Source organism: Corvus moneduloides, chromosome 19, assembly GCF_009650955.1.
Source record: "Corvus moneduloides isolate bCorMon1 chromosome 19, bCorMon1.pri, whole genome shotgun sequence".
NCBI lineage: Eukaryota > Metazoa > Chordata > Aves > Passeriformes > Corvidae > Corvus > Corvus moneduloides.
The window spans coordinates 580,802-602,078 of record NC_045494.1 but is presented as its reverse complement, the minus strand read 5'-3'; the positions used below and the strand labels follow the sequence as shown (position 1 = coordinate 602,078).

The 21,277-nt window shown below is 63.7% G+C and overlaps 2 protein-coding genes across 3 annotated transcripts; both read left to right on the top strand.

The window, feature by feature from the left end:
* The first annotated feature begins 1,705 nt into the window (after positions 1 to 1,705).
* On the top strand, positions 1,706 to 10,440 carry TIMP2 (TIMP metallopeptidase inhibitor 2). Its single transcript, XM_032128952.1, has 5 exons — positions 1,706 to 2,051; positions 7,731 to 7,831; positions 7,914 to 8,022; positions 8,363 to 8,487; positions 8,903 to 10,440. The coding sequence occupies exons 1-5, from the start codon at positions 1,925 to 1,927 to the stop codon at positions 9,101 to 9,103; spliced, it is 663 nt and encodes a 220-aa protein (XP_031984843.1). The 5' UTR covers positions 1,706 to 1,924; the 3' UTR covers positions 9,104 to 10,440.
* Positions 10,441 to 10,848: 408 nt separating this feature from the next.
* Positions 10,849 to 21,149, top strand: USP36 (ubiquitin specific peptidase 36). Of its 2 annotated transcripts, none has more exons than XM_032128943.1 (20): positions 10,849 to 11,195; positions 11,538 to 11,826; positions 11,894 to 12,118; positions 12,830 to 12,940; positions 13,208 to 13,310; positions 13,936 to 14,003; positions 14,404 to 14,474; positions 14,818 to 14,900; positions 15,227 to 15,347; positions 15,634 to 15,774; positions 16,107 to 16,207; positions 16,404 to 16,542; positions 16,759 to 17,424; positions 18,009 to 18,112; positions 18,464 to 18,970; positions 19,218 to 19,360; positions 19,756 to 19,920; positions 20,184 to 20,299; positions 20,390 to 20,522; positions 20,611 to 21,149. In XM_032128943.1, exons 1-20 carry the CDS (start codon positions 11,193 to 11,195, stop codon positions 20,613 to 20,615), a joined length of 3,294 nt encoding a protein of 1,097 aa, XP_031984834.1. In that variant the 5' UTR covers positions 10,849 to 11,192; the 3' UTR covers positions 20,616 to 21,149. The 2 variants fall into 2 exon arrangements, with proteins under 2 accessions (XP_031984834.1, XP_031984833.1); XM_032128942.1 differs by having other exon boundaries at positions 18,323 to 18,970.
* The last annotated feature ends 128 nt before the right edge of the window (positions 21,150 to 21,277 follow it).

Here is a 21,277-nt window from a genome sequence, read left to right as displayed (position 1 = left end):
ATGCATTTGCAGCCCACACTGGGTGCCAGCTGGCCACAGTCCATGACGGCCACAGTCCATGACAGCCACTCAACCATCGCTTGGCAGTCTCTCCTGGCCTCACTCACCCTCCTAGCCCAGCGCTGGCAGCTCCACAGCACCTGTTACGGCCCCAGGGCTGTGCCAGTGGCTGTCCCTGCTACCTGGTCCCTTCTTGTCCTCTGGGCTGAAGCATCCCTGGGCCCCTGCTCTCAGCACTGCGCTGCCCTCAGAGCAGCAGCACCACTGCTTCAGGCAGCTGGACCAGCAGGGATCCTGCTGCTGTTGAGCCCCACGGTGGAGTTGGTGACCTGGAGCCCCATCTCCAGGTGTCATCCAGCATCCCAGCGCTGTCAGTGCTGTTACCTCCCACGTGTTCCCTGCAGGCTCAGCCAGGGTTTGGGCCAAGTCCAGCTGCCCAGTTCTGCTGTTTCTCATCCTGGAGGCTGAGCATCTCTATTCCTTCCCTCTACTGTGAGTATCCGTGGCAGTGCTGTGGCAAGAGGCTGGCTCAGGAGCAGCTTCTGTGACCATGGTGGTGGCTGTCCCTGCCAACACATGCCCATGACAACTGGCTCAGCTGTGCCTGAAAGCTGTGTCCCTGCCCATTCCACTGGGACAAAGGCACTGCTGGGGAGGTGGAGCACACTCAGCAGCCATCCAGGCACAGAGTATGGGTACAGTGACAGCAGCAGCATCTCGGCAACTCCACGATGACACAGTGTGTGGGTTTTGACTGGGATAGAGTCTGTTTTTTCCATCTGAGATGGTGTAGGGCAGTGTTTTAGATTTGTGCTGGGAACAATGTTGATAACAGGGATGTTTTTGTTACTGCTGAGCAGCATTTGCACAGCTTGAGGCCTGTTCTGCTCTTCAACCCACCAGTGAGGGGCTGAGGGGGGGCACAAGGAGTCGGGAGGGGACACAGCTCACCCAAGGGATATTCCACACCGTATGGCATCATGCTCGGCATGTAGAGCTGGGGGAAGAAGGAGGAAGGAGGGGACATTCAGAGTGATGTTGTTTGTCTTCCCAAGTCACCATCACGTGCTGGAGCCTCATTGCTCTGGGGATGGCTGAGTACCTGCCTGCCATGGGGAGCGTGAAGGAATTCCCTGCTTTGCTTATGTGTGGCTTTTGCTTCACCAGTAAAACTGCCTTTCTCTCAGCCAGCAGTTTTCTCCCTTTCACCTTCCCAGTTCTCTCACCGACCCGCTGGGAGGAATGAGCCAACAGCAGTTGGGGGCTGAGCTGCCCACCGGGGTTAAACCCCATCATGCATCCAGGACAGAGACAAGGTGGGTTTTTGGAGCTGTGCTCCAGGGCAGGAGCTGCTACCTAGGGGGAGAGGCCCGAGGGCACAGGACCCCCACTGGGAGCAGGAATCGGGCAGGGGAACTCCGGTGTGGGACAAGCTGGGCTGGAGGGGCCGAAGGTGGGGAGGAATTCTCGGGCACAGCCAGAACTGCTGCCTGTCCGGCCATCCACTGCTCTACTTGGCGTGGGCGGGGGCAGCTACGGAGCGGGGGTTTCGGGTCCGTGGGCGGGGGTCCAGGAGCGATGGGGCCGGGGGCGGCCGGGATGCGCCGGGGCGGGGGCGGCCGGTGCCCGCGGCGGGGGCCGTGCCGGGGCGGGGGCAGCGGTCGCGGCGGAGCCGCATCCCGCGGAGGGCGGGCGCAGCCGGGCTGGCCCCGCGCCACGCGGAGGAGGAGCAGAAGATCTCCGGAGCACGTTAAAGAGCGAGGCCGAGCGCGGCGGGGAGGAAGCGAACGGCTCCGTGAAGGCAACGGAGCAGCGGCCGCAGAGCGCCCGCCCCGGCCGGACCCAAGTTCCCGGCGGCGGCTCGGCCGGGCCCGGCGGTGGGTGCGGGATCGGGGCTGGGCGGCCGCGCCCGCAGCCCCGCACCATGCCCGCCGCGCTGCCCAGCCTGCTGGCCTGGCTGGCGGTGTTGCTGCTCGGCAGGGCCCGCCCGGCCGACGCCTGCAGCTGCTCGCCCATCCACCCGCAACAGGCCTTCTGCAACGCGGACGTAGGTGAGCGCCGCGGGGAACCCCGCCCCGAGCCCCCCGAGCCCCCGCCCGGCCCCGCCCGCGCCAACTTCCCGGCGGGGGAAGGACCGGAAAGTTGGCGCGGGGCGGGCGGGGAGCGGGCAGAGCCCCCCGACCCCCGGCACCTGCCCGCAGCGCCGGCCCGGCCCGGGGGTGTGTCGGCGGGTGCGGATGCGCGGCCGGGCGCGATCCCTCCGTCCGGGCTGTGCCCGTCCCACCCCGCACCTCCTCCCACCGTCTCGGGGGGGCTCCCGCGCCCAGCACCGCTCCCCGGGGCGGCTTCGCCGCTGCGAGGGGCGAGCGGAGCGCGGCTTCGCTGGGGCCGGGTCCCCACTGGCCGCCGCCCGGTGAATGACACGGGTGGGCCCGGCCTCCCCCGACTCTGATGACACCGCGGAGGTACGTGGCAGCGCGGGGCTGGGGCCCGGGGGCGGCCGGGACCCTCCGAGCGCGGCCACGGCACCGGCCCGGAGCCCAGAGAACCCCCCCATGCCCGGCAGCCACCGCCACGGCTCGGTCACCCCTGTCTGCGCCTTATTTCCAGGCATTTCCTTTCCCCCGTCCCACTTTGTTCGGCTTGGATGCTGCTGAAAGGGAGGGCTTGGCAGCGCCGGGATCTGGATTCCTCTTTCTATGAATAATGCCCTTATTAAATTTTAACATATGAACTGAACAGGCCGGCCCCAGTTCCCGGCGCTTTCCTTCGTGGGCCCGTTCCCAGGCTCAGCTGGAGAGGTAACATTCCCAAACACTGAGGCAGCCCCAACCTCTGGATGGCCCTGCCCTGTCCCCTGCTCCAGATTCAGGATGTTCCTCACAGGCTTCCCTTCCAGACCCCACTCCCAGCGTCTTTCCTCTGTGAGGGCAACTCCCGCAGCACTTGACTGCTGCCTCGCGTGCCCAGCCTCACCATGAGGCATGTTGGGGACAGGGAGGTTTTGAGACAAAATGGAGCACAGGGTTTTAGGAGCTGCTGCTGGAGCTAGTGTCCCTGGCCCACAGGATGCCCTGTGCCTGCTCTGGCAGTGCAGCTGTGGCTTCCCATCACACTCCTGTCAGGATCAGCTTTCGGGGCACTCGTGACTCACTGCCCATCGTGGGGTGCCGGCTCAGCCCTGACTCAGCTGCTGAGTCACTGTCTGTCTTGGAGGCCCTGGCTGTCTCCACCGTCCCCTGGGAGGGCACTGCCTCACTGAGCTTTGGTCTCCAGCTGCCCGGATGCTCTCAGCAGGTGCCTGTCCTGCAGGCACCCAGAGCCTGTCCTGCCAAAGCAGCGTCCTCCCAGCCACGCTGCCGGCAGTGCTGGCACCTTCTGGCTCCCAGCCCAAGTCCCTTGTGTGGCTCGTCTGTGTCAGATGTGCTTCGTGTGGGCCTAAGTGAAAACAGTGCTTGGAGACAGAGCAGGGCATGACCTGGGATGATCTTGTGTTCCCTGGCCTTTTGCTGCTTCGTATCTTCCTCCTGGATGCTCTCTGGAGTTGGGCTGCTCCTCAGCCAGTTCCATCCCAGCAGGTGTGTGGAGCCCACGAAGAACCTGGGGCACCTGGTGCTGCTGGGACCTTTCCAGCTGCTGTGGCTAGAGGGACCTGTGTCCAGGCTGGGCCCTTGACAGAAATGTGGTGGTGTGGGGATTGCTGATGCCCTGCAGTGCTGGGCAGGCGCACCCAAGGTGAACGATGGGCCCCAAGGCTCATGCTCAACCCTCAGGATAGGGTATCAGGGTGAGCACAGTGTGGGGTCCTGGTCCTGGGATCCCCTCTCCATAGCATGGGCAGCGCCTGCCACATCCCCATGGCCCCTCTGGCCTTGCACCTGCCCCTGCACTTGCTCTCCCATGGAGTGAGACTGGAGCAGCCACAGCCCAGGGCTGCACTTTAAGCTGGTGCAAGGGGAGGCAGATGCAACTCTGCATTGGGTGGGGGGTGCCCGAGGGGCTGGGGGTCATAGAGGGGCTGGGGTTGTGTCACTGGGGCTGGTGACTTAGAACCTGCCAGCCTGCGCTAGCATGTCCTGGCTCATGAGATGAGCAGGGGTTTTCTGCAGGGCCCAAGGGCTTGGGGCTGCCTTGTCCACCATCCCTCCCTGGGGCTGTGCCCAGGCACTGGGGCCTGGTGGCTGCTCTGCTGGGCTGCTCTGCTGCAGGGGATGCTCAGCTGCCCAGTGGCACCACAGCCACACCAGGGGCCACAGCAGGAAACCCGGTTTCTGCTTCACCTCCTCTGGAGCAGCGTGGGGATGCGTGATGCTGAGCCCTTCTAGGCAAAGCCGTGGCAGCAGGGCCTCGATGGGGCAGGGGAGAGCAGGGGCTTGGTGCTGCCAGGGGCAGTGGCAATTGGGATGCAGCCCCTGACGGCATTGCACTGATCCCAGTCGTCCCAGTGCTTGGTTCCTCGGGACAGGCACGGCGAGTGTGGGGGCTGCCAGCAGCCAGCAGGGGCCGGGCACAGGAGGGGATGCGCGGGGCAGTGGCGGGAGCTGTCCCTGCAAACCCCGCCGCGCCTGCCGGGGCCGGGCAGCTGCCGGTGCCCGGTGCCGCCCTGCCGAGCGCGGCTGCCGGAGCCGTTCCGTGCGGCTGGCGCAGAGGGGCCGTGGGCTGACGTGGGGGCTGCCGCTGATTGGGCTCCATCTGCTCCCGTCACGGCCGGGATGACGCAGCGGCCATGGCAGCGCTCAGCCCGTGGCTCCCGCGCAGGCCGGCGGGCCAGCGGACCCGGCGCTGCCTCTCGCCGCCCCGCGGGCACTGCTGGGCACAGGGAGCCGCCGTGGCCTCCGCTTCCTCCCCGCTGCGGGGCTGCCCTGCTCAGCCCTGCAGCCTCAGCATCTTCAAACCACTGTGCCAGGGTGGGGTGCCTGCCGCTGCAGCTGCTGGCGTGCGGGCAGGCACTGGGATGCGAGCAAGCGCCTGCCTTGCCAGGCAGGGCTGGGGTGCAGGAGTCCCTCCCAGGGCGGTTTGCCATCTCCCCAGCTCTGCCGGCCTCAAGCAGGGCTGGAGTGACCGCGGGGCTGCTCTCACCAAGGGGTCAGGTGCCTGGGCTGGCAGTGCCAGGCAGGCAGCAGGCAGTGCTGGCACTGGCAGAAAGCCCCTCTGCTGCCAGCAGCCCTGGAGAAGGGAGCTTTGTTCCCTGGGCATCCAGCCCAGCAGTGGCCCCTGTGGTCTGAGGGCACTGGCGCTTCCCAGGCAGCTGCGGGTGGGTGTGGGCAGGGTGGCATGGTGGGGTTTGGGGTGGGATGGCAGAGGAAGGGGCGGCCGTTCTGCAAGTCTTGGGCCAGAAGGGGGGGCCCATGGCCAAGGGTCCTTGTGATGCCCTTCTTCCCATGGGGCACAGGCGAGCACAGTGGTGCCCTGAGGTGGGGTAGCCCTACATGGGGCCAGGGAGGACAAACCCCAACACTGGCAAGCCCAGAGAGGCAACCTGGCAGTTTTGTGGCACTGGGTGACTGTGTGTCCCCAGCTTTGCTTCTGGAGCTGCACTGTGGCCCTGGTCCACCCTGGCTGATCTGTGCCATCACTCAGCAAGGGGAAGTGGTGCAGGGTCCTGGGTCCTAGAGTGGGACCCTTCCTCATGGCACTATGGCACCTGCCGGTGCAGTGGGACTGATGCTGGTGGCAGAGGGCAGCAAGGGGACCTGCTTACCTCACAGGGTCTCTGTCCCTGCAGGGTCCAGAGTCCTCACTGTGCAGAGGCCACAGTGGCAGCCCTGGGGACCAGCACAGGAGATGTCAGCAGTGGGGGTCCCACTCTGCCAGGGGACCCTCTGCTCCCACGGAGCACCTTCTCGCTCAGCCTGCCTGGGGAAGGAGCATTTCCAGCATGTCTCTGGTCGGACTTGGTCAGCCAGTGCCAACGGTGTGCTGTGCCTGCCATGCACCCCAGGAGCCTTGGCTCAGCTTCACAGAGGGTCTGGGCTCCCTGGCTGGTGGTCACCCAGGTCGGCAGCAGGAGTGGTGGGTGGCAAGGCCGACAGGGACATTGTCATTTGGGGAGGTCTGAATACTGGTCCTTGGGCACCCAGGGGTTTCCCCCATCTCTCGCCCAGCCTCCTCGTCCCAGGCTCTGCTCAGGGCTCCCTCCGCTGCCCTGGTTCCTGGCGGGCGTGGAGCAGCTTGGCTGCGCTGTGGGGTCTTGGCGGGGAAAGCGCAGCGCAGTCGTCCCCTCCACAAAGCTGCACTGTTCAGAACAAATCCACCCAGAATCGGGCTGCATTTTTGTCAAGTGATTCATCAGCACGTGAATGGAAAAGGCTGGAGCCCACTGAGGCAGTAACCATTCCCCGCACGGGAGCCACGGGGCCGGCACTGGTTGCACCTGGGTTACACTGGTGGCACACAGGGCTTGGCACACAGGACACGTGGGTGGCTGCAGGGGCGAGGGGTGGCCTGTGTCTGTGGTGACCCCAGCACACTGCTGACGGAGGAGCGGGCACTGTCGCCAGGCATGGCTGAGGTGCTGCCACCGTCCCTGGACAGCACAGCCCTTCCCAAGGGATGGGAGCAGCTGGGAAAGCCCCCAGGGCAGCCGCTGCTTCCTCCAGCCCCGCACCAGTGAGCACTGCCGGTGACTGGGGATGGCCATTTTGGGAATCCTCTTCCCTGATCCCTGCTCATGTTGGTGCCACTCTCAACTTTCCAGAGTAAACTCTGCTGGCACTTGCTGGTGCCCACGTGGGACCGTGCCCCCCGACCTTCAGCTTAAATAGCCTGTCCGCATGCCCCCACACCCCGCGGTATTTATAGAGCACGGTCACATTCCCTCTCCTGGCCATGCCAGGTGGGAGAGGCTCCTCTGTGCCAGGCAATGGGGTGACCTCTGCATGTCCCCAGCTGCTCCCAGCCCAACACCTTTCAGCGGGGACATGAGCCAGGATGAACTCTGTGAGAGTGCCCAGCTCCCTGTCCCCTGCCCCACAGCGCTTGACAGGCTGGCAGAGCATGGGGGAGCCCTGCAGGGTGGGGAGCTGCCCCTCCTGTTGGATGGGGGTACCCCTGGCAGAGCAGGGAGCCCTGCCAGCCCCTGCCCTGCAGCCAGGCCCCCTCCATACTCTCAGAGTGCTGAGCAGAAGCTCTAGCTTTGGAACTGCCATTGTCCCCTTCACCATCAGCATCCCCGGTGCTGCCTGGGAGCTTCAGTCCCTGCACTGGTGGAGGGAGCTGGGCACGGCTGGGGGCTGCAGGTCTCAGTGCAGGGACCCAGGCAACCTGCACAGCATGGCACTGAGCCAGCCCATGTCCCAGCCGGTGAGTAAGGTTGAGCTGGCTGCCCGCCCTGCCGGCCCAGCCGCCTGCAGGTCACTGCCACGTGCCGAGCACTCACATGCCGGACCGTGTATCCTGGGAGCAGCATGACCACAGGGACCCTGCCACAGCAGAGCTGTCCCCTGGCTCACAGTGCCATAGCCTCACGAGCCCTGGGGCCAGGTGATCCTGTTGTGAACTCTCCTTGTCACCTGCCTTGAGGGTGCTGCTGTAATGCTGCTGGTCATTGTCCTGCATGTGCCAGAGCCCCATCCCTTTGGGGACAGAGGGTGACAGCCGGCTCTGTGGGCAGCCAGGTGGGCAGTGGGGTCTGCTGCGGACAGCAGTCCCCTGTGAAGGTGGGAGACCCTGTGAGATGCAGGGGCTAAGTGGGACTGGTAACCCCCACTTATCTCACTTCTCCCTTCCAGTGATCCGAGCCAAGGCTGTCTCTGCGAAAGAGGTGGATTCGGGGAACGATATATACGGGAATCCAATCAAGCGCATCCAGTATGAAATCAAGCAGATCAAGGTGACGGGGCATATCAGGTCAGGAGGCTGGGGGGATGGGGCGGCCCCTTCACCAGCCACTCACTCCTGCCTCTGCTTCCCAGATGTTCAAGGGCCCCGACCAGGACATAGAGTTCATCTACACGGCTCCATCCACTGCCGTGTGTGGCCGGCTGCTGGACACCGGCGGGAAGAAGGAGTATCTCATCGCAGGTGAGCGCTGCGGGGGAGTGCTCTCGGGGGCTGTCGCGACAGTGCTGGCCCTGATGCCTCATGTGCCCTGCAAGATGCCTGACGTGTGTGCCTGCTCCCTGGGCACATTCTCCCTTTGCCCCTCCTGCTCCTGCCATCAGTCCTCAGGGAACCCCCCGGCTGTGTCCTGGCTGTGCTCTGCAGCCCCAGGCCATGGCGGGGGCAGCTGGGGGACAAGCCTCTGCTTCCCAGAGGTCACCAGGGACAGTGAACAGTGAGGGGCTCCAGGCACCATGACTCAACGTGGGGTCCCGAGGTGCTGGGGAGACCCCCTTGAGTGGTCTGTCTGGCCTCTCCCCAGGCAAGTCAGAGGGCAATGGCAAGATGCACATCACGCTCTGTGACTTGGTGTCCACCTGGGACTCGCTGACCCCAACCCAGAAGAAGAGCCTAAACCAGCGGTACCAGATGGGCTGCGAGTGCAAGGTGAGCAACCAGGCTGCCTCCCACATGCCCCACACCCCATACCAGGGAGGGTCTGCAGCCTCCAGGCAGGGGTGGGCTCCACAGTGAGATGCTCTTCCCTGTCCTTCAAGGACGACATTGTGCAGGGACACAGCACATGGCTGGGCACAGGAAGGGCAGCCCAGCCTCTGCCTTCCTCTGGCTGGGAACCAAGGCCAGCCCTAGGACTGGCAACCAGGGGTTCTCCAGTTCCCCTGCATTGGGGTTGCATCCCCACCGTGCCCCATAGGGCAGGGTCAGCCTGGCATCACTGTCCAGAGCTGGGGGGATGGATGAAGCAGAGCTGTGCAAGACCCCCAACCCAGCTGCCCCATGCTGCTTCCCTGCATCCCAGTGCTCCCTTGGGTTGGTGGGTGACAGTCTCTGTTCTGCACAGATCTCGCGCTGCCTCTCCATCCCCTGCTTCGTCTCCTCCTCGGATGAGTGTCTCTGGACAGACTGGGCGATGGAGAAGAACAACGTGGATGGGCGGCAGGCGAAGCACTACGCCTGCATCAAGAGGAGCGACGGCTCATGCGCCTGGTACCGCGGCATGGCCCCCCCCAAGCAAGAGTTTCTCGACATCGAGGACCCCTAAGCCAAACGAGCGCATTCCAGTAGCCAGTAGAAAAAACCTGCGAGATGTTAGACTGGTCCACGCTGATATCAAATCCTGGAGACAGCATGAAAATCCGCTCGGCCGCAGGGGGCCCTGGTGGCTGCCACATGTGTGTGGGGGACAGGGATGGGGACCCGCTCTGTTGCAGGCTTCTGGCAGCCCGCAGCCACACTGGGCATCCTTCGCTTGTGGCAGGGCTGAGCAGGGTGTGGGGACCTCCCTGCCAGGGTCACGATCCCCCAGCCATGCTTGGCCCTGGCAGCTGTGAAGGAATCAAGCCCTTGTGAGTGGTGGGAGCTGCCCTGGCTGCGTAGCAGGTCTACCAGTGCCCCGCTGCGGGAGCCTCCCCCACAGCTCTGGCTACAGAGCCCTCCCCACCGCAGCACCTGGCGACCCCGCTGTCCCCCTCCCCACCCACCACCCACCTCCCCTTTCAGGGTGCCAGAAGGGTACCCCTCTGGGCAGGGGCTCTGGGGGGCTTTACCATGTGGCAGAAACCCCGGCAAGGGGCTCCAGGCCTTTCACAGGGCCAGACGACTCCTGCGCAGGTGCCTTGTCCCAGAAAGCTGGAGGGGCATGTTAGCGTATCTGGGGTGACCCCTGACATGCACCCGGCACTGTTTCCCCTCTCTCCACATACTCCTCTCTCCAGTGGGCTCCGTTCTGCTGCATCCTCCTACAGATCCTTCTGCAGATGCCACCATTGGACAGGCTTGGCCTGGAACCCTTGGCAGGGCACCAGGGGCCGGAGCTCTGGCTGCATGGGCACAGGCTGTCCATCACCGCCTCGTGCAGCTCTGGGCCACACTATGGCCCTCAGCACCACTGCAGCCAGGTGAGCTCCCTTCTCTGCAGTGTTGGGAATAGAGCCTGGAACTGGCAGCAGGGCAGCTGCAGGAAAACCTGTCCCCTCCGGTGACCCCCTCACACCCCTCTGCCCTAAGTTCTCTGAGCCATCCCCATGCCACAGCGATGCTGGCGGGTGCCGCGGAGCTGCCCCACCGCGACGCCCGCGGCACCGGCACGGGCACCCATGGCTTTGGGAGCGCGCCGGGAATGCTCCCTGCAGCCCTGTGCCGGCGGCGTTTTCATGCTGTGCATCCCTGTAAGGTTTGAGATGTCGTACTGGACCAGTCTGGGCAATTTCAACATATTAAAGAGAAAAATTAAAAAGAAAGAAAAAGAAAAAACCCCCCCAACCTTTCCTCAGTCCCGACCGCGCATCCCGGGCGCTCTGTATGGCTGTACCCGTTGTGCTCCTGTCGCTGCTGCTCCTCTGTCTTTGACTTCAATATCGCCACTTGTTTTGCCGCCGGCTCTGTCGTCCCTGTGCCGTAATTTCCGTCTCTTCGTCCGGTGCTGGAGCCGCCCCGGTACCCGCAGAGGGTCCGTGCCGGGAGCTCCACGGCAAGGGGGAAGAGGGGCGGGGACCGCTGCTCCGGTTCGGCCCTGCGGCGGCTCGGCCGGGATCCCCCCGGGCCCCGCCTCCCCTCCGGACCCAACCGGACCCAACCGGGCTCCCCCGCCCCTCCTCAGCTGCGGAGAGGAGCGATCCCCGCGGGGCCGCCGGAGGGAAAGCACGAGACAGGGAGGGGAAGAGCTGCTGCGGGGCCGCCTTCAGATGCCGGCGGGACCGGCAGCAGACGGGAGCGGGACCGGGGCGGGGCCGTGACTCAGGGGCGGGCGGGGGCCGGGGCTGGGGCCAGAGGAGACGGGACCGGGGCACGAAGGGGCCGCGCCCCAGCGCATCGTGGCCGGTCCCGCGTGGAAACGTCTCCTCGTGGGACCGTCCGCTGCGGGAGCGGCGTCACCGGCCGCCTTTGTCCCGGCAGTCGCGTCCTGCCCCCGTCCGCGCCGGGACTCGCGGCGGGCGGGCGGGCGGAGCTCGTCTCTCCGTTGGCTCTTCCGAACAAGGGGGCGGAGCGGACGCGGCTCGGGCCGAGCCGAGCGAGCCACCGCGGCCGCGCAGAGGCGGAGCGGAGCCGCCCCGCAGGGCCGGCGCGGAAGGGGTTTGTGCCGGCGGCGGGCGAGTGGCGGTGCGGCGACACGTGCGTGCGGCGGGACCCGGATGGTGAGCGCTGCCGGGACCGGGCGGGACGGGCCTGGGGACTCTGGGACCTGCGCCCCGGTTCCGCCGCGCTCCTCTGCCCTGCCGACGGGGCCGCCCGTGGGGAGCGGAGCGCCGGGACCGGCAGGGCCGCATATGGCGGCGGTCGAGCCGGGGCCGCGCGGCGACGGCGCTCGGAGCCGCGGGTGGCGGCGGGCGGTGGGTGGGCCAGCCGCTGAGGGGGCCGCGGCGGGTGGCGGCGGGGCCGTGGAGGCGGCCGGTTGCTCTGAGAGCCGGAGCGCGGCGGGGAGGGCCGTGCCGGGCCTGTGCCCTCCGCTCAATCGCCCCTTCCCTCCCTCTCTGCAGCCGCGGCCGCCGGGCCCGCCGAGCCGGCCGCCCACGGCGATGATCGCGGAGAAGCTGCGGGAGGCGCTGGAGCCGGGGCGGCGGGAGGCGGCGGCGGAGCTGGGCCGGCCGCTGGCCGCCGCCGCCCGCTCCGTGCTGCAGCAGCGCATCGAGTTCGCGCCCGCCCGCCGCGGCCTGGCCGGGCAGCTGGAGCACCTGCGGGACAAGTACGAGCACATCGGGGCCGAGGCCCTCGGCCGCCCTCTCGGCATCACCGGCAGCCTTCCGGAGAGGCCGCAGAACCCCCAAGGTAAGTGGAGAGAGTGAAGGGAGCCTCCCCGTGCTCCTACCCCTGGCTGACCCTCTGTTCCCCGCAGGCCACAGCCGTGCCCTGCCAGCGGCCGCGGGTGATGGCATCCCCGCGCCGCAGAAGGTGCTCTTCCCAGCCCAGCGCCTCTCCATGAAGTGGGAGCGGGTCCACCGTGTGGGCGCCGGGCTGAGTAACCTGGGGAACACCTGCTTCCTGAACTCGGCGCTGCAGTGCCTGACGTACACGCCGCCACTCACCAACTACCTGCTCTCCCGGGAACACGGACGCACCTGTGAGTGGGGACCCCGGTTCAGGGGGCCGGGAGGGAGGAGCAGTGTCTGCCTGTCCTGCTCACAGTGCTGCGGTCGGCACCTCTGTGCCTGGCTCTGGTGAGGGAGTGCAGATATCAGGATGCACCTTCCCTGCTCTGCTCCTTTCTGCCTGTTTCTCTGTCAAGAGTTGGTTCCTGGGTCCTACTCACTTTTCCTGGCTGTAGCAGTGTTCCTATCTCGGCATCTTTGTCTCTGGGGAGACTGTCTCTGCTGGGTGTAGCCAGGACTAAGATGGGCCCAATGGGGCCTGCTGGCTTCTTGGGGACTGGGCTGGGGGGTCCTGAATAGCCCGTGACTGTGGGGACTGCAGAAGAGCAGTGTGGCAGGCCCTGCTCTGAGCTGTCACCACAGGGAACACACAGGGCTTGCAGTCCCATCCATCGGACTGCCAGTGGGATCTGCCCCTTAGGGCCAACATACGGGCTTGTCCAGTGCATACCTGGGACCTGTTTTCTATCCACGTGAATGCTGTCTCATCTGGGGAGCTGCCGTGGCTGGTCCTGTGGTGGGCTGTACCAGCTGGGATGGCATGGGCTGGTCCCCATGTCCTGGACCATTGAGCTCAAAGGGAAAACTGAGCATGGCTGAGCTGTGTTGGACCAGAGATCCCCTGTACTGCCTCCATCTCTCCTGGGTTTGTCCCCAACATCGTATCATCTCTCCTGCTCCAGGTGCCCATGGAAGCTTCTGCATGATGTGCACTATGCAAAACCACACGATACAGGCTTTTGCCAACAGCGGCAATGCAATAAAGCCACTCTCCATCATCCGAGACCTCAAGAGTAAGGAGGGCTGCCCCCCCACGCATGGCTAATGTGGGAGCAGAACTATTGGGATTGGGGCATGTTTTGGCAAACAGCTCCACTGAGACGACTCATGGAGCCTCAGGGTGCCTGGAGACTTCTTGGGCTGCCAGGGGCTTCCTCTGTGACATGAGTCTGACATCTGGTTTGGGTTGAGGGGACTCGAACCCCAGAGTCCTTGCCCCAGGGAGGGCAGGGAGGGATGGCGTCTGTTGCAGCACGTGCTAAGTCCTCCCTCTCTTGCAGAGATTTCCCATAACTTGCGCTTCGGCAGGCAGGAGGATGCACACGAGTTCCTGCGTTACACCATCGATGCCATGCAGAAGGCCTGCCTGAATGGCTACACCAAGTATGTGGGGCCTGATGGCCTATCACTGCTCTTTGCTGTTCCCTTGCTGGTCCCCTGCACTCACGGGAGTGGACTGTGGAATGAACATGTGCCCCAGGTCAGCCTTATTGTGGGGAGGTTCTGACTCCAGGGGCCTTGGGTGTGGGGTCCAGCTCTCTGCCCCTCAGGGACATGGCTCTGGGCTGTTGTTCACCTTCTGCTGACTCCTCCACCTCAGCATAGCTCCAGTCCTGCCCTCAAATCCTGAGGCTGCTACAGGTTGGGATCGCGTCCCAGTTGCTGAGGGATACAGGCCTACTTCCTAGCTCAGCCCCAGCCCTGTGGCTGTGGAAGGGCAGCTTCCCCCAGGCCCTTTGTCCTGGGAAGCACTGCCTCTGCTCTCAGCACCTGGCTCTGAGCTCCAACCAGGAGCTTCTGCTTCTTTGAGAGGAAGGTGTGTGTCGGAGCCTGGTGTCATCCCTCGGCTGCGACACAGAGAGAGCAGCTTGGCAGGGGCTGCGGCTTCCCGCTGCTCCTGGAGCTCCACAGCCTGGCTGCTGGCCAGAACGTGGAGGGGGGCTGTCCTGAGGGGTCCGACGGGGGTGGCTGTTGCAGTGTGAGATCTGGTGCTGCTGTCTCTGTGTAGGTTGGATCGCCAGACCCAGGCCACAACTCTGGTTCACCAGATCTTCGGTGGTTACCTGCGGTCCCGTGGTGAGTACTGGCACTCTGGGCGTGGGCCTGGGCAGCAAAACCCTTTGGAAAATGGCTTAGCACGTGTAACTTACCCAGAGCCACAGTCGGTCAGTCCTGCAGTACTTGTGGGTCGTGACCCCTGTGGTGGCAATGGGAAAAGCCATTGACTGTGGCACCCAAGTGGTGGGTCCCCAGCTCATTGCCACCAGCAAAGGGACCCGTGTTCCCAGCTATCTGACAACATCTGCTTCCCAACACGTAGTGGATTTGCCAGCCCTCCTTCCCACAAGGCCGTGAATCCTGGTGCTCACATCCCAGAGCCCAAACCTGGATTGGGGGGACGCTGCAGCTGTCTGTGCTGGGGTGTGGCAGGTGCTGGTGTTGTGCCAGGGTGTGCTCATGGCTCTTCATATTGCAGTGAAATGTTTGGAGTACAAGACTGTCTCGGATACCTATGACCCTTACTTGGACGTGACACTGGAGGTCGAGGTACTGCTGCAGGGTTGGGGATGGGAGTCTCTGCTCTTGAGGGGGAGGTTCCTGCTCTGAGGCTCCTTAACCTGCAGTCACAGTGCTGGCAGGAGGGAAGCAGCTCCTGCTGTTGCGCTTCCTTCCCTGTCTCACGGAGCAGTGCCTGTTGCCCAAGTGTGAGCCACGACTCCTCCATGCAGGCTCGGCAGTGCTGGGGGGCAGAGCAGCCACCACACCGGGGGCAGGCTCAGGACTTTGGGGGAGCCTGCAGCCCTGTGCTGTGTGCCAGTGCCTGGGGCAGGGAGTGGGGCTGTGGTGTGGACAGGCCGCTCATGCCCTGACGTCCACCCTGTCCTTGCAGCGAGCCGCAAACGTCGTGCGGGCCTTGGAGCTGTTTGTGAAGCCAGAGCAGCTGGGTGGGGACAACGCTTACAGGTGTAGCATGTGAGTGTGGGGTGCTGGGGGCAGGATGGTGTCCACTGGTGTGCTGGTGGGAAGGCTGCCACAATGTGGGAGGGCTTCTGTACCTGCTCTGTGGCTAAACCATGAGGTACAGGGCCATGGAAGCCTGTGATGAAGCCTGCTGCTCCTCAGCTCTCTCGTCTTCAAAGGAAGACCTGGGCCAGCAGGCATGGCCATGAGGAGGTGTCTGGAGCAGTACCTGGTGTCAGCAGCACCATTCCCATCGAGTTGGCCATTACTGTGTGGCCAGGGTGGGCAATTGTCTGGATGTTGGAACAGCTTGAATAGCTTGAGCTTTTCCTGGGCAGGTGCAGAAAGAAAGTGTCAGCCAGCAAACGCTTCACCATCCACCGAGCCTCCAATGTTCTCACGATTTCACTGAAACGCTTTGGCAGTTGCGGCTCTTCAGGTGGAAGGAAAATCACCAAGGTGAGTACTCAGCAATCCACCAAGGTGAGTACTCAGCAATCCACAGCCGGAGCTGTGTCCTGGCCCAAGGTCCTGCCCCCCGAGCAGGTCCTGGTGCAGTCCTGCAGCCATTCCCCACTGCTCTCTGTGGGGGAAGTTGGGCTCATCCTGGCATCTTCCTCACCGCAGTCTTCTGCCTGAGGAGGACGCATCCCCTCAAGAGAGAGATGGGACTCGTAGCACAGCAGAGCTGCTCTTGCTCTGGCAAGAAAGCCATGCCAGCTCCTGAGACATCTTCTTTCCACAGGATGTGGGATACCCTGAGTTCTTGGACATCCGCCCTTACATGTCTGAGCCCAAGGGTGATCCTGTCACGTATGGACTCTATGCGGTGCTGGTGCACTCTGGGTACAGCTGCAACGCAGGGCACTACTTCTGCTATGTGAAGGTGAGCCTGGGATGCTCTCTTGGCACCTTGTCTGGGCTGGGGCCTGGTAGGTGCTTGTGGGTCCCTGTAGGGTGCAGAGAGGAGGGTGCTTGGCAGGGTGGGTGGTGTGGAGGTGTGGCGCACTGGACATGGGGCACAAACTGTGCCCCACTGCAGGAAACGTGAAGGTCTGCCCTCACAGAGCCCCTGGGGCAGCTGTGGGTTTTGGGGAGAGGAGCTCTGATGACGGGTGCTGTTCCTGCTGCTCTGCAGGCCAGGAGGGTCCCTGGCCAGAGCCTGACCCTATTCTCCTTGGACACAGCCTGACCACATTCTGTCTTCTCCTTCCACAGGCCAGCAATGGGCAGTGGTATCGAATGAATGACCATGAGGTCCACCCCAGCAACATCAAGGTGGTTCTCAACCAGCAGGCCTATGTGCTGTTCTACCTGAGGTAAGAGAGCAGCCTGTGCCTCCTGGCCTGCCTGCCCCGGCCAAGCAGCCCCAACGCCCCGTGCATGTGCTGGCTCGGGGAGGGGGTGGCTTGCTGTAGCACCTCACCTCCTCAGAGCCTCCAGCTCCCCTCCCTCGTGTGTGTCTGCTGCTCACCCACACCCCCACGGCTGATGCCTGTGCTTTGCCCTCCCCAGGCTCAGCTGCCCCAGGAAGAGCTCAGCAGGGCCCATGGCCAAGGCTGCCTTCAGCCTGCCCAGCTGCACTGGCAGTGACTCGAAGCAAATGAAGAAAACTGCAATTAACGGGACCCTGTCTGTGCCACCATTGGGCCTGGTGAGTCCTGAAGGTTGGTGCTCCCAGGAGCTGCTGCTCCGTGGGCACGGGGGGCTGCAGCCATGCCGGGAGATGGATGTGCGGGAGGGTGTTGTACAGGAGGGATCCTGATCCTGCTGAACCTGGGGATCCTGGCTGGACATGGGGAGGGCAGTATCACTGTATCTGTGGCTCCTTGACTTTCCTCACTGAACTTCTCTCTTTCTCCTTGTCTAGAAACAAGACAAGCTGCTGGGGAAGGGGCTGCCAGGCCCAGGTGATGTTGGAGTCCCTGTTGCCCGCAGCTCTCCTGGGATGGGGTCAAAGCTGACAAACGGAATTGCTCTGTCAAAGCTACTCCCTCAGATCCCATCATCCAAACTGCCCCACAAAGCCACCCACGAGGCCACACCCCTGGCCTATGACACAGTCCAGAGGCCCAAGAAGCTGCAGATACCTGGCATGCCCAGAGCAGGCTTCCATGTCACCAGCACCGTAAGCGGGGCCAAAGCAGGGCTGCCCACACAGGGCCCAGACAGCGAGAAGCCACCTACCTCATCCAAGCTGCTGAAGTCCAGTCAGGAGCCCAGTGGCTGTGGGGCAATGACCAGGACCCTGAAGAAGGATTCCCATGGCAGCGAAGTAGGGCAGCTGGCCAAGGACACCCACAAGGCCAAGAGCAATTCCAGCAGCTTCTGCACCTCTCAGGGAAGGGACTCTGGCACCCACCTCCCTGCTGGCCCTGGCACCAAGCCGGCTGTCCCTAAAGACTCTGACCTGGCTGCCCCCAAAAGCTCCAGGACAGCCACTGTGAAACCCTCCCCGCTGGGCAGCGCCGCACAGGAGTGGGGCGGCACCACGTCACCGCTGCTGGCCAAGAAACCAGTGCTCTCAACCAAAAAGGTGAGTCTGAGCTTCTGCCCAGAGACTCCGCTCGACATCCTGTGCCTTCTGAACTGAGGCTGTGTAGGGCTACTGCTGACCAGGGGCGGGCGGGAAGAGCCCTCCCAGCTCCTAACCCAGGACTATGGTGGCTGCTCTGCCCCGACTCTGGGTCGAGGTGTGGGGCCACGCCCTGCTGTTGTCCACGTCTCTGAGTGATGCAGGGGATGGCTCCTGCCCCCTTGCCTGGGACAGAGGGGTGACTGTGCCAGTCCCTGCAGTGGGGTGGCCTTGGCACCTTCTTGGGGTCGCGTGTCCCCTGGGGCCAGTGGCAGGGGGTGATGCCACAGCAGGAGGGTGTGGGCATGCCTCCTCCACAGGCAGTGTGTGGGCTCAGGAGGGTGCACTGGGGTCTTTAAATTTCTTTCCTTCCTTTTTTCCTTTGTTCTTCTAACTGAACACACTTCTGATTCTCCCACCCCCCCACTTCCCTGCCCCTGTCTGTGTCTGTTCTCCTCCCCTTTCTCTGGGCTCCCCTTTTTCTCTTGGCTCATGGAAACCTCTGCGTTAGACCACCAAGTTTTTATTTATGTCAATAACTGCAGGGCAAACCCTCTCAGAAGGTGAGCATGAGTGACCACCAAGCACAACCCCAGCCCTCAGACACCACCCCTCCTGCCTCCACTCCTAGGCCTCTGGGCAAGTCCAGGTAAGCAGAGCCATTGCTGCCAGGCTCCCACATGGCAGGAAGGCCAGTGACAGCTTTGGGTGCTCTATGGGGTATCTGTGTGGCCTTGCATCTGATTCCGATTTTGTGGACGAGATGGCAGCAGCTGGATGTTGTGCTTCTGCACCTCAGGGGAAGGAGGAAGAGAGGGACTTCTGGGCTTTTAGATCAGCATCTTTTCCTGTCCTTCAGCCTGTCCTCATCTGTTCTTGAACTACCGAATCCTGGAAAGTCTGCCTTCAGCTTCGTGCTCAACTTGCCCACTCAGCTCCCAGCCTCCCTGCTGACCCATGGTTCCACTGCCCACACTTCACACCACCTTCTTCCTGGCAGCAGGGACACGGGATCTGGCCAGGTAGAACCAGAGGGTTCCTTCAGAAAGAAGCGTCGGAAGAGGAAGCATCGTAGCACAGACAGGAGCCCTTGTGCTGTGGCTGTGAAGGACATGGATGAAGTCTCCAGTCCCCCCAAGAAGGAGAGAATTGTTTCTCCAGAGGGCTTCAAGGACAAAGACTCCAGGCCCCCCAAGAAGGAGAGCATTGGCTCTCAGAAGGACTTCATTGATAAAGACTCCAGGTCCCCCAGGAAGAAAATTGTCTCTCCAGGGGACTTGATGTCCTTCATGGGGAAGGAGGTGGCAGACAAGGGTCTCAGCCATGGTCCGGTCTGTCAGGACATGAAGAGTGGGCCCAAGCAACATACGCCAGAGCTCAGTATTGACCTGGGCATGGAGCCAACTTTCCCCCTCAAGAGGAAGAAGAAGAAAAAGAAGAATAGGAGCAAAGACAGGCCATTGAAGAAGACAGAGGAGTGCAGCTCTGGGATGCTGTCTTCGGATAGGTGAGGGACGAGGGGCATGTGAGAGCCTGAGGTCAGGCTCCCTGCACTGTGGTCAGGGGCTTCTCATCTTTCTGCAGGTGGGATGCACCTCAGCAGGGGTCTGGCTGAAGCACCCACTTGCTGGGGGTGGGTTCACCCCTCCCTGAGTGCAGTGCGGGTGTCCCTGGGCCCCATTGCCCTGAGACATTGCCTGAGACTCTCCCACTCTGCTCTGGCTGGAGTGAGCTGACTCTGCTGCCTTCCCCAGCTCCAGGACAACTGAGCCAGAGCCCTGTGAGACACATCAGAGTGTGGAGGCTGGAGAGCACAAGCACCGCAAGCGCAAGTGGATGGAAAGCCTCAGCAGCCTGGCTGCCAACACTGTCCCTGCCACCACCACCAGCAGTCCAGGTCTGACCTTGTGCCCTGTCTGGTGCCTGGCAGGGTCAAGCCAGCTGCTTGTCTGCCCTAGAACCCCCTTGGAGCACTGCTGTGCCACCCCCAGTGCTTGCTGGTCCCACAGCTGCCCGGCGGTGCCTGTGGTCCTGCCCCCTGTCCTGGGCTGCCCTGTCCCAGGCCTGCCTGCTGCTCCTGGGGGGAGCCTGGGAGCCCTTGCCTATGCCCTGGAGGAGGAAGTGGGGACAGGCTCCTCGATTTATCCCCAGGGCTGGCACTTGTGTGCCCAAACACCCTCACCGATCAGGACCCTGTCTGTCCAAACAGTGTCTCCTGGGATGAGATCTGCCTTGGAGAGGAGGGGCATGGTAGTTCCCCGTGGCCCATTCTCACCCTGCCTGTTTCCGCAGTTGCAGCAGGCGCCAGTGACAAACAGACTGGGGATGAGAGACGCTCCCTGGCTGCCCTGAGCCCTGTGGCTGGCAATTGGGCTGGCACTGCCCCTGAGAGCCAGGGGTCCAGCGTGGTAGGCCAGCTGCTCCAGAATTCCTTGGACAAGGCTTATGGCAAACAAGGTAATCCTGGTTCACCTGGATGGGCAAACAGCCCCCCTGCTGCAAGCCCTGGATGGGGGCAGAGCCCTCTGAGCTCCCCCATCCCAGTGCAGGCAGGGGTGCTCCTGGAACCAGGCAGGTGCACCCAGCCATGGGCCTGTCGGGGGTGGCACAGGGTGGGGAGCTGGAGCACGGGGCTCCAGCCTTGGGCCTGGGGGTGGCCTGGTGCAAGGGGGTGCAGTGGGGCTCAGCCTGGTGCTTCTGCTGACTTGGCTGCTCTGCAGTCTTGACCTGGCAGGGTGAGATTTCGGCCGTGAGCCAGGATGCCATTCGGGACACAGCACTGGCCCAAAGCAAGACCATCATTGATGAATGGGACGAGGAGTTTGACAAAGGAAAGGTGGGTGCTGGCCACATGCTGGGCTGGGGCAGGTGGGAGGAGGCTGGGGCCTCTGCACTCTGACCCGAGTGCTGTCCTGCCTCTGCACAGGTAAAGAAAATTAAGAAGATGAAGCAGGAGCGGAGGAGAGACTCAAATCCATTCCAGAAGTTGCAGAACAAGCGCAACTTCTGGTTGATGTCACATCCTGCCAAGATGGCCAGCCTGGGCCACCGGCTCTCAGGTAAGCAAGCCAGGGGCACAGCGAGCTGGGGGGGCAGAGAGAGGGGGTGGCAGCCTGGTGGGGGCTGACACTGCTCTTTGCCTCACAGGTTGAGATCTGCATCCCCGACTGCTCAGGGAGCAGTCCCAGATCAAGGACCTGGGACAGCACCATCCTGGGACCTGTTGGTGGACCGTGCTCAGAGTGGAGGGAATGCAGCCGCAGCCCTGGGGTTGTGCCTTTTCGTTCAGGGAGCTGCTTTTCCAGCTGCAGAGGAGCCTGCCCACACTGCCTTGCCTCCAGCCTGCCTCGGCCAGGCTCCTCATCAGCTTCTCCGTGCCTCTTCCCCTCCTTCCCCCAGCCTGCACCTGTGGGGGCTCCTGGCAAGTGCCTCAAGCCTGTCCCTGTCGCTCCATGTTCCTGTGCCTCCCCTTCCCAGCGTTACCGACCCTCACCTTCCCCTACTTCTCTCACTCCCTGACCCCCATCCCCTGAACGAGCTGCATTGAAAGCCTCCCCTGCGCCCCCCGCCGGCCCGGCCCCGCGCTGGCGCGGGGGGCACCGGGGGGATCCCTGCGGAGCCGGAGCGCTGCCGCCGGGGCTACGGGCATTGAAGGACTGAATGGAATAAATGCCGGTCTTTGTCAATGGGCCGTGCTCGGCTGCGACCGCGAGGGGCGAGCGGGGGGGGGGCACCGGCGCGGGGGGGCACCGCGCGGGGGCGGGGCCGGCGCGGCTCCGCCCCTCCCGTGTCACGTGGTGCCGGCCGTGGCGGC

Excerpts from the sequence above, each read along its gene's own strand:
- USP36 (XM_032128942.1), top strand. Across the intron at positions 11,827-11,893 it reads GAGGCCGCAGAACCCCCAAG|GCCACAGCCGTGCCCTGCCA; the intron begins GTAAGTGGAGAG and ends TGTTCCCCGCAG. Across the intron at positions 14,901-15,226 it reads AACGCTTACAGGTGTAGCAT|GTGCAGAAAGAAAGTGTCAG; the intron begins GTGAGTGTGGGG and ends TTTCCTGGGCAG.
- TIMP2 (XM_032128952.1), top strand. The coding sequence starts at position 1,925 with ATGCCCGCCGCGCTGCCCAGCCTGCTGGCCTGGCTGGCGGTGTTGCTG. Across the intron at positions 8,023-8,362 it reads GAAGGAGTATCTCATCGCAG|GCAAGTCAGAGGGCAATGGC; the intron begins GTGAGCGCTGCG and ends GCCTCTCCCCAG. Across the intron at positions 8,488-8,902 it reads AGATGGGCTGCGAGTGCAAG|ATCTCGCGCTGCCTCTCCAT; the intron begins GTGAGCAACCAG and ends TGTTCTGCACAG.